The 10,000-nt window shown below is 44.2% G+C and overlaps 1 protein-coding gene across 1 annotated transcript; it reads right to left on the bottom strand.

Annotated features, from left to right (window-relative positions):
* Window positions 1-637: 637 nt before the first annotated feature.
* LOC119398569 (uncharacterized) lies at window positions 638-9,399 on the bottom strand. The gene is made up of 5 exons (XM_037665405.2): window positions 9,207-9,399; window positions 7,794-7,872; window positions 6,937-7,085; window positions 4,936-5,039; window positions 638-871 (listed from the first exon to the last, which is right to left on the bottom strand). Exons 1-5 carry the CDS (start codon window positions 9,397-9,399, stop codon window positions 638-640), a joined length of 759 nt encoding a protein of 252 aa, XP_037521333.2.
* Between the last annotated feature and the right edge of the window lie 601 nt (window positions 9,400-10,000).

Genomic DNA, 10,000 nt, shown 5'->3' with positions numbered 1-10,000 from the left:
TTTTGCATAATGTAAGATTGGGCATAGCGCTGCTATCACCACAATGAACAATCACAAGAGCAGCAGTGCTATCTAGCTTGACTTGGATTGCTGTATGCACTGCAGTTTTAGTAGTCCCTGCACTTTCCGATAACAGAATAAGTAGCGCTCAAAGTTTTCTTTCTAAAAGCTGGAACCAGTTGGCCGTAGCACATCCTTTCTTGCTGAGTAGACAGATTTGCCATAGTTTGGAGGAAATGTATCAGGGTTTGCATTGCGACGTAGCATTACTCTAAATGTGAAATCTCTGTACATCCAACCTTTAAGGCCCAGAAAGGCTAGTCGCACTCATGACCAAGCACTAACACCCGTATTTGCTAAAACTAATGCATTAAAACAGTTTCTTCACACAGACAGTTTCCAACTGCGCTCTTCCTAAATTCAGTTTTGAGGAGTCTGATATTTAAAAGGCCCTGGAACTGACAGTCTGTTCCTCTTCTTTGTTACTGTCATGTTTTGCCCCTGTAGTGATAACCCTGTACAATTCTTAGGACATTTCAAGTTCACAAAGGAAAAAATGCCACTGTCTGACATTCCACTCCTGCTTGGGCCTGTTAGGCCTGTAGTATTGCAAAAAAAAGAAAAAGAAATGTGCAGGTCAAGTGTCCTTACACACTACTGCATCCAGGCTTCTCTTGTCCAATGCCTTCTTCGGTGGGGCATCGTTATTCGCAGGGCATACTTTTCCCTTGAGCGAGCTGTTCTCCAGCTCTTCAACAGTAAACACTGCTCGTAGCAGTGCCCTCGCAAACTTTGATGGCTGCGTTGGGGTGCTCAAAGAAATCCTCTCCAGGAGCTTTTTGTCCAGCAGCACACCATCTCCTATGTCCACCTGCGAAAAATAATGAGCTGCTCATACAACTAGTAGTTACTTGTTTACCAGCCTGACATTCGACCCAACCAGCAATTTTCTCTTTCATAAGAACAGCACTAGATGCAGAAATCAAGTACTTGCCATAAGATTCATTAATCAAAGAAGTAATGTGCTTTTTATTTAACTTTGTTAAGTTATAAAGTATTCTATATCCTGTTAAAGGAGCTCTGACACAAAAATTTTGCATCTTGTTTTTTCTGTTGCAATGGGTAGCAAACGACCCACTTATCATGGCTGGAAAGCTTGTTTGCTCGAGAGCACAACGGTTCATTATTTGGAGGTCGTTTTATGCCATCCAGTCGCAGTTTTGGTTTCAGAAAGCACCAAGTGAGATGGGACCCAGCATGGTTTCAATGTAAGCATGGCTCGCTACATGAGCACAAAAACTGGCGTGCACATGAGCACCACCTTGACAACTCTTTTCAACGAAGGACACTGTAAATATATGTGAACCCCCAACAATGCACTGCCCAGGCAAAGACATCAGCCTTTGTACTCCCGCAAGCCTGCCCCCTCTATCCGTTGAAAAGGTCTGCTAATAGAAGCGCTCGCAAGGACCCCGGTAGCCAACACAAACTCGTGACGCAGGCGGTGGTTGGTTGGTTTACACGGAAACCAAAGGCGCATCTCGTGCACGGTGCCGCAAGAGGCACACAAATCTATCCCACAAGTTATCTCACCTTCAAAATTTTGTGTCAGTGCTTTAAAGAAACTCAACATTCAGCACAATCAGCAAACAAGTCAATGTTAATATTGTTACACTTTAGCAAATTTGTAAGCTGGTCAAATTCCATCTTAGAATGCAGCACTGCAGGCAATGCAAGGATGGAAGTTTGGTACAGTGCACCATCATAGGTCTCCAATTCTGGTGCTGGTTTCCAATAATGACTTATCTCTCAATTGCAATGTCTAATGCACCACATGCAGGTTACCAGGACAGGAAAACTGCATTAGAAAAGATATGTGGGAATCCACTTTCTTACAATTGAACAGCATTGTGAGACAATGCCCATACCATCACGTGCACAGAAAGTATAGCATGAGCCACACGGAAATGAAAGTTGAAGGGAAATTGCACCACTAACATCAAGACAGTTTAAGAAAACCGTGATTTGGACAAGTTAGTGAACCTCCTTTATACTACCCCAGTCACATGAACCAAGTTATCAACATTAAGAGAGCGCACTTTACAGCTGCGATTTGGTGACACGCTCTAAGGAAAAGTGCATCAGTATTTGGAAGTGATGCCAGTGTCAAATGGTAAATGAGCCAACAGTACAGTGTCCCAGCTTACTTGTGCCAAGCTAGGTTTAAAAATGGGCAACGAAATATTAAGATCTTTTGTTAGTGGCTGCATCGTAAACCGGTTAATTTTACTCTTTCAGTTGCCAAATTAGGGAAAATTACCTAAATTACTTATCGCTTCCCTATCAACCTAAGCCTCCGTGTTGAACAGTGCATCGCATCCAAAAACACCATGTCCAATCGTTTGTGTTTCACTATATCATTCGTAATTATCCTTTCTGCATTTGAAAGTTTTGAAAGGGGGTTTTAAAAGCCAATTGACTCTGTGGCTTACTTGACAATTCCAAAAACATGACAAGGTAGCTGTTTAGCTGTTGGTGGCTACTATGAACAAGGAGGCATGTGATGTATATCAGATGCGTGCATCACAGGCTGATGGCGACAAGTACTAAAAAAATGCTATTTGCTTTCAAACCATTTTGTGAGCAGTGCTGCTGCACACAAAGGGGTGTGGGCTCCCATTCAGTTTGCAATTATTTGCATTTTGTGCCACAGCTGTAAAATGCACTATTGAATGTGATGCACAATTTAACATACAAGGTTTCACAATAGTATGTGAGCAGTTACTAATCTGGGTATAATTTTCACTTACAAGGTGATCAATGGAAACAGAAATATTTGCCTATTTCCACACCGCAGTGGATAACGAAAATTATCGACCCCATCACTGTATCTCATTAGTGCTTTTACCGCAACAGCAATACAGAGCCCTTGTTACAGAAAATGTAGTGTCGGTGTCGGCGATGTTGACCGTGAGCGAAAAATCCCCATCGATGCAAAAAATAAAACTCAGGGTTCAGCAGGAATCGAACCCAGGCATTCTACATGACAGTCAAGTGTTCTCTCTACCACAGATACATGTTAATGCTTAAAACTGCTTTGTAAGAAGACCCTATACAAGTGTCATGTCGGGTGCCGAATTTTGTTCACACACGTAATACTGCACGGTAGAAGCGCAGATGCATTAAGCTGGGCTAGTTGGTATTGATTGTATGCTTCCATATTGCTAGCGAACACGCACAAACGACGACATAGAAAGAGACAGGACAACCGCTAGTTGTCCCAAGCGGTTGTCCTTGTCTCCTTTGTGCGTGTTCGGTAGCCATATGGAAGCATACAGAAGCGTAGAGTTGCACCAGGCATCACACCATGTGAATTAATGAGTATGCATCTTGAAGCTGTCCAACCATTATGAAAAGCTCATAAGTCATCAGCATCAGCCATAGCAATAAAATGTGCAGCTACAAATATGCACACACTGCCATACAGACGCATGGTGGGTACTGCACAGCTGTGCTTGCAGTAGACGCCCCAAAAGAGTTTACAACAGCAGATGTCATGGGCACCAACATTCCTTACACCACAGAGCAGTTAAGTATACGAGCAGCAAAGCATGGCAAACAAATGGGACGGCGATGTGATCAGGGCTCGAAACACCACGCTGCACTCTTAAATGCCAAGCTTAAAGGGAAGCTGAAGCACGTTTCAAAAAGATGACCTTGGTCTATGCAACTACATTTTGATGCCTGCTGAATTCGAAAATCAATGTGAAAGTTCTCAAAAGTGAACACAAAAAGTATTTTTCTGGCAAAAAACAGCGGCCATGAGGCTTCTTGAAATGCTAAGTAAATGCAGTGACGTCATCTGCAACTACGCGATTAGCTCCAGTAGTGGCGCACAGACGGAGCTAGTCACAGAAGCCACGGCTGAAGATACAAGACGCTTGTTCACATTGTGCTCAGCTGTTTGTTGTCAAGGCAGATGTAATCCAACTGCAGAACTCTCGGCATATCTACACTTACTTGAGCATCCGGCACTTAAACAGCGCCCCCACAGTAAATTAGAATCAGTAAGTGGTGGGACACTTCTGTCAGACTGCAGCGTGGCTCCACCAACAAAACCAAAGATGATGCGGTTCTGATTCATTCATTTCCATGGCCACACTTTTGGAGCGCTCGTGTGGGCAGAGCAAGATTGCATATTTTAAAACTTCTGCTGTAACAACTGCAGAAATATTTACGGCATCATCTACAATAATACCTATTCTTGTTGACCATGCACATTTATGAAATTCTAAAACCACTTCAGCTTCCTTTCAGGCGTCCTCCACGTTTTTTTTTACTTAGCTTGAGTTAGCCAAGACATACTTTTTATTTTAGATGGTCTTTGTAAAGTGACTAACATAATTGTCACATGCATTGCACTGAGCACCTGGGAGGTGCACTACACATGCACACAAAAAGTTATGCTTCTTATTAGCAGAAAAATGAGTTTCCATAAGGTCGATGCTTTTAACTTCTGAAACCACAGAAAACTGATTTCTGCAACGGAACGGAAAACACCAACGGAAATGTACGCACAGACCACATCAGATATGCTGCCATTTTGGACAACACATTGGTACTTGCTTTGCAAACTAACATTTTCTATTGCCATTCTTAAGCCACTGTGGCATTTGTTCCTAACAGTTAAATCACATACAGGGTGGGTATTTTGTAGTGATGTATTACGGCTTATTCTATGCTAGTCCTATCATCCACCACTCGCGGTTGGTTGTTCCCGTTAAAAATGTGGATGGACATTCGCTTTGACTACTGGTGAAATGCAAAAAACAAGGAAAGGCACTAGCATCAGAAAAAGCATAACTATAAAATACCATCCCAGAAGTTAATACAGCATGCAATAACTACAGGATCAATGAAAATGAAGCCACAAACCTGAGCAGCAGGCACGGTAACCGGTGCTGGCGAAGCTACGGAGGACACCGCGTCTGCCAGCTGGCTCGTTGCCTTGCGCAAGTTCTTGGCCATTTTTTTAATGTCTAAAAAAAAAGGAGCAAGGAGAGGTGTCACGATAAGTAAGCCCTATAAGCAGCACTACAAAATTGTCACAGAGTGCTTGGGAGATGCCGTGAAGCAACTAGAGTTACGTGGAATGAATTTATCCTGTCAGTACAGGTGGCAACAGTTACCTCTGCATGAACAGCACTAAGGGTGACGACATGAACAGTGCGTGAGACACGCAAGGACAAGGAACCGACAAGGACTAGCACTAGTCCTTGTTGGTTCCTTGTCTTTGTGTGTCTCACGCGCTGTTCACGTCGCCATGGAATACCAACTAGCCCAGTCACACACCTTGCTTCAGTTCATTTCTAGTTTGTCGAGCTCTGTTAATTGTGTTCTTCAGGTGCTAGTCCTCGTCAGTTCCCTGTCCTTGTGTGTCCTGCGCACTGTTCACGTCGCCATAGAATACCAACTAGCCCCACTCACACACCTTGCTTCAGTCTAAGGATAGGACACAGTGAGTGGCAAACAAATGCAGAGTGAAGAGTAATTTTTAGTGATTATGCAACACATTTCAAACCATTCACAAACAATCCAACATTCCACACGTTTCGCTAAATGGTAGTCAAACCAATACCGAAACGTTAGTGCTATTTTTAACCACTTTCAGTTTCAATGGTGTTTTGTTTTGTGAGGAGCATTGATGATGAATTCTAATTTTGTGTTTTATGTCCCATTAATAAAATGGCTTCACCATGTGCGTCAGAGTTAAGGCCAAACCTCATATGCACGAAAATGCACGCGACAGCGACGAGCGATGCTATGAGCGACAAAACGAGCTGTTCGCGCGACGTGTCGCGTGGTCGATTTCGCGCGATAGCTCGGTTTTTCAGATTTGGAATCCGTCGCTCGTCGCCTGGAAGTGCTGTGCTCAAGCAGCCAATAGCAAAACACCGGAACAAGATGCATCAGTGACGTATTGCTAATTGCCGCCACTTTCTTATTGACGCGCATCAACAACGTTCATCAACATGGCCAACGGCGACGAGCGCAACGTTGTCGTTGAACGCGAATGTGCGTTATGGGACCTCAGGGACGGGAACTACAAGTCCCGTGCCATCTGTGACGCGGCTTGGCGGTATGTAGCAGCAGCGATGGGATCGAAAAAAATGCAGCAAGACAATGATAAACATTTCATGTACCATTATGCAACAAAACATCGTATTTTACATTGCATACTGCTGACGACGGGCCACTTTTGGTACAAGTAAACGCCCTCATGCCAGCAACAGTGGAGATCGCTCACCGAAGCCGTCACGTGAATGGGGTTTGCCCCACCAAGCGACCGCTTGCGCGAAGATCTACGTCGCGTCGCTGTCTCGTGCATTTTCACGTATATATGGGTTTGGCCTTCAGAAGCTATCACATGTAACTCTACAGGCAGCTTGGCCAGTATAATACTGCCAAGTTGAGAAAATTTGTACGAAGTAGTCCCGTTAAATCCGTATTTTGGGTAAAGTTTCATGTTAAATATATATATGAGCTTAATAAATTTGTTATTGGGGTCTTCTGCAGTGTAGACACACTGATCAATATTCTGACCAGGGAGCAACATGCATTACTTTTTTTAAGTGATGGTAACATGTTACCTTTTTTTTGACAATAGCATAGAGCAGTAAGGCATTCCCTTTTTTATAGTGCAATGAGTAATGCATTTAGGTATTTTTCCTTGTAACGCCTACAACACTACTAGGAAGTCGGTGATCTACGCGCCTGTTCCTCACCATGCCTCATCTTTTATACTGTTTCATTCAAATATGATGCCAGATTATTAAAGCAGGGGCCAACCCAAGCATTAACACAACTTAATCTTGTCAGTTGCTCTCAATTTATTTACCAAGAAATAAGGCAAACCAAAGAATTCATTCTACATACCAAGTAACTCCTTTGCCTCATTGTATTTATCGCGAATTTTGGTTCTCTTGGCCCTCTCATTGTCAAGTTCAACAGCCAGCTCCCCTACTCTTGCCCTCGACTCTTCAAGTTCTTGTTTCACCATCGCCAGCTCCTCCTGCATCCCACAGCTGCATTTGCGCTGCTCGGAAGTTTGTTGAAAAAAAATACAGTGGTAATAGCTTTAGCATTTCCACAGTAAAAATTTTAGAGTCATACAGTTATGGTCATACACTACACCATGCAGAGGCAGACAGGAAGAAAGCATACGTGGCAAAGACTTTGCAAACAATATGATAAAGGAATTGTGGTTGCTTTCTAGTATAAGTAAATATAGAATGAAGCAGCAAGAAACAAATGAGAATGCTAAGTAGAAAAGTTCTACCATTGATGGGACAGTTGCTGGTAAGCCCACTCAAATTTCATCACGCCAAATAATGGGGCAATAAGTGACAGGATATACAAAGCACTCAACGAGCTGAAACATGTGTGCCTGCCACCCACACCAGGGTGACAAGCTAAGGAGGTTTTCATCTGGGCTAGTTTGTGTATACTGACTGGCTGTTTCAGTTGGCCTTGCAGTGCTTTCCTCGCAGTAGAACTAGAGATTGACATCCTGCTGGAACTTTCATACCCACCCAAGCAGCAATGACACTACCTCCGCCAGAAAAGCAAAAATGCCATTCAACGTGGCTCTGCTATATTCACGAGCATCATCGGAAAAAAAAAGAAGACAAGGTAGGCCTCAACGCGTTATTCGCACGGGTGTGAAAAATGCTGTGCCCTCTTGTAGTAGTGGCTGTCACCAAGCTTTTTATGCAGTATAGTACCAGCCTCACCTTCGGTCTTGCGGAGAGCTCTGAGAAGCCCGGCCCAACACAAGCCTCGTTCGCTTGCGCTCCATGGCCACCTGTGATCCTAAAACAGTGTTGAACACCAATAATATCAATGTCATTAAAGTTTTTAGAAAGCTTCTGCATACACGTGGTACCAACGTATAACGTGTACACGAAGGACTGAATTCCCCACTACGAAAAGACCTACAAAGGCGCGCGGTTCTCGAGCAAATGAATTCTGTTCAAAGTAATTTACGAGTTTTAGAAACGTGGGTGGAAATAACTTCCCCGAACGGCTGCGGTTAGAACTGTTCAAGTTGCGGACAAAAAAACTGAAACGGGTCTCTACCTTAAGGGCGTATTGGCCGCGGCAATCAACCATTGCAACCCCATCTCACGTGGATAGCGAGGCAGCGGCCGTATTTTGTCGTTAATTTTGATCGACGGCTCGTTTTGATGTTTCGTTGGTAGCTTGCTGCAATGATAGTAGCACATGTTCTGGGCCCATGGCAAAGCAGCACCTGTGCGCTACGTGCCACGAAAGCGCTGTTGAATTTCTTGCGGGCCACGAGCCTGAACCAAACTTTGTAAACTTGTGTGACTGTATGTGTTATGTGGTTATCACTGTATATATCATAATCGTCACCCAGCACCTGGAGTAGCATGTCAGGCGAACAGCCAGGCAAACATCTCCAGCTTCATTAAAATGTTTATCTCTCTCTAGTAGCTTGCTGCAATGTCAGTTTAAAGTGCGTCGTAGCGTCGTAGACGTCGCAGATGCGTAGTAGATAGTAGAGTCACTGTATAGCTACCTTTAGGTAGCAGAGTTGCGCATAGGTCCGGCTAGCAACCACAGCTATGCGGTGAAGTCGCACTTCGTTTTGCAGGCGACATGCTACCGTGTCGCCGATTAACCTGTCTGACGTGTCGAAGACCGACGATAAACATTGGCTGTCGATGGCTACTGTTAATTCAGCTCGATGCAGCGGCGGCGTCGAGAAATCAACAAATCGGCCCAAGCGGCAGCTTCTCCGCCAATGCATGGTTGCTCGCGGGTGGAAGACAGATGCGCAACTCTGCTACCTAAAGTAGCATATTACAGAACTCTAGTAGATAGATAGCGTGCGCTTCCGTGCGCCCACTCGAGGTCACAGCAGATTACTACTGTCGCAGTTAAACAACAACATTGCAAAAAAGAAATCCCGTAATGCTGCTGTGACTTCTTATCTCACACAAGTCAATAATAAATTTGACATGCTGCCATTCATCTACTCTGTAATTCTTTTTGCAATTTACCTGCGTGCCCGCAATCGTTTTAAATCTAGCAACCATGACACTTTGTCGCGAACAGTGGGTGCTCCCGTCGCGACGCGATAGGCGTATTGCCGCGGCAAGCAACCAAAAATATATACTCACCTATTCCCAAAATGTACGCCGCTGCGTACTCATCGTCCTGCCACAGGACTTGCACTGTTTGGTTGGTCAGCATCGTCACGTATTTTGGGTCGTCGACCAGCTGGCAGACGACAGTCTGGGACTTTATATTCCTAACGGGATACACGTCCCATTTGTCCTCCGAGGCCCACTTCAGAAGCACGTGGTCACCCATGACGCAGTCAAAGCACAAGATTTCGCAGCAAAATGCACGTGTTCGTATACGACCGATACGACGTTCACACTGCGCACAAAAATTTGTTGGCGTGATCACTACAACGATAGCGCTGCTGGCGCTGCCTGCTTCGTAAGCTCGCGTCGTGTCAAATGAACTTTCGGTAAATAACATAAGTATATTTATATTTGTCGCGAGTCCTGGATTTTTTTTTTATTTCACTGATTGTACAATAAGTAGTTTTGAGGACCTATATTGAAGTGACATATATTCACAACCGTGGACTCAGCGATTAACTCCGGCGACGCACACCGTTGTCGAAACAAATCTTGGAGGCTACGTCACAATTCTCCTATTACTGCAAACGCCATATATAATCCAACTCAAAGCGACTCTCGTTTCATGCATGGTTTCATGTGATGTTTCAAGTTTAGTTAGTACAGTGGGGCGAACGACATACATTGCGCACGCAACGCAAAAGATTACGGCAGCGCTGCGGTCGAAGTCGATATATCCTCACCGCGAAGATTCGGTACCCGAATGGACTAGCGCATATTCGAAATACCGAATGTTTTTCGAACAGTTTTCAAATAATCAGCAA

This window comes from Rhipicephalus sanguineus, chromosome 7 (assembly GCF_013339695.2).
Source record: "Rhipicephalus sanguineus isolate Rsan-2018 chromosome 7, BIME_Rsan_1.4, whole genome shotgun sequence".
Taxonomy (NCBI): Eukaryota; Metazoa; Arthropoda; class Arachnida; order Ixodida; family Ixodidae; genus Rhipicephalus; species Rhipicephalus sanguineus.
This window is presented reverse-complemented; position numbering and strand designations above follow the sequence as displayed.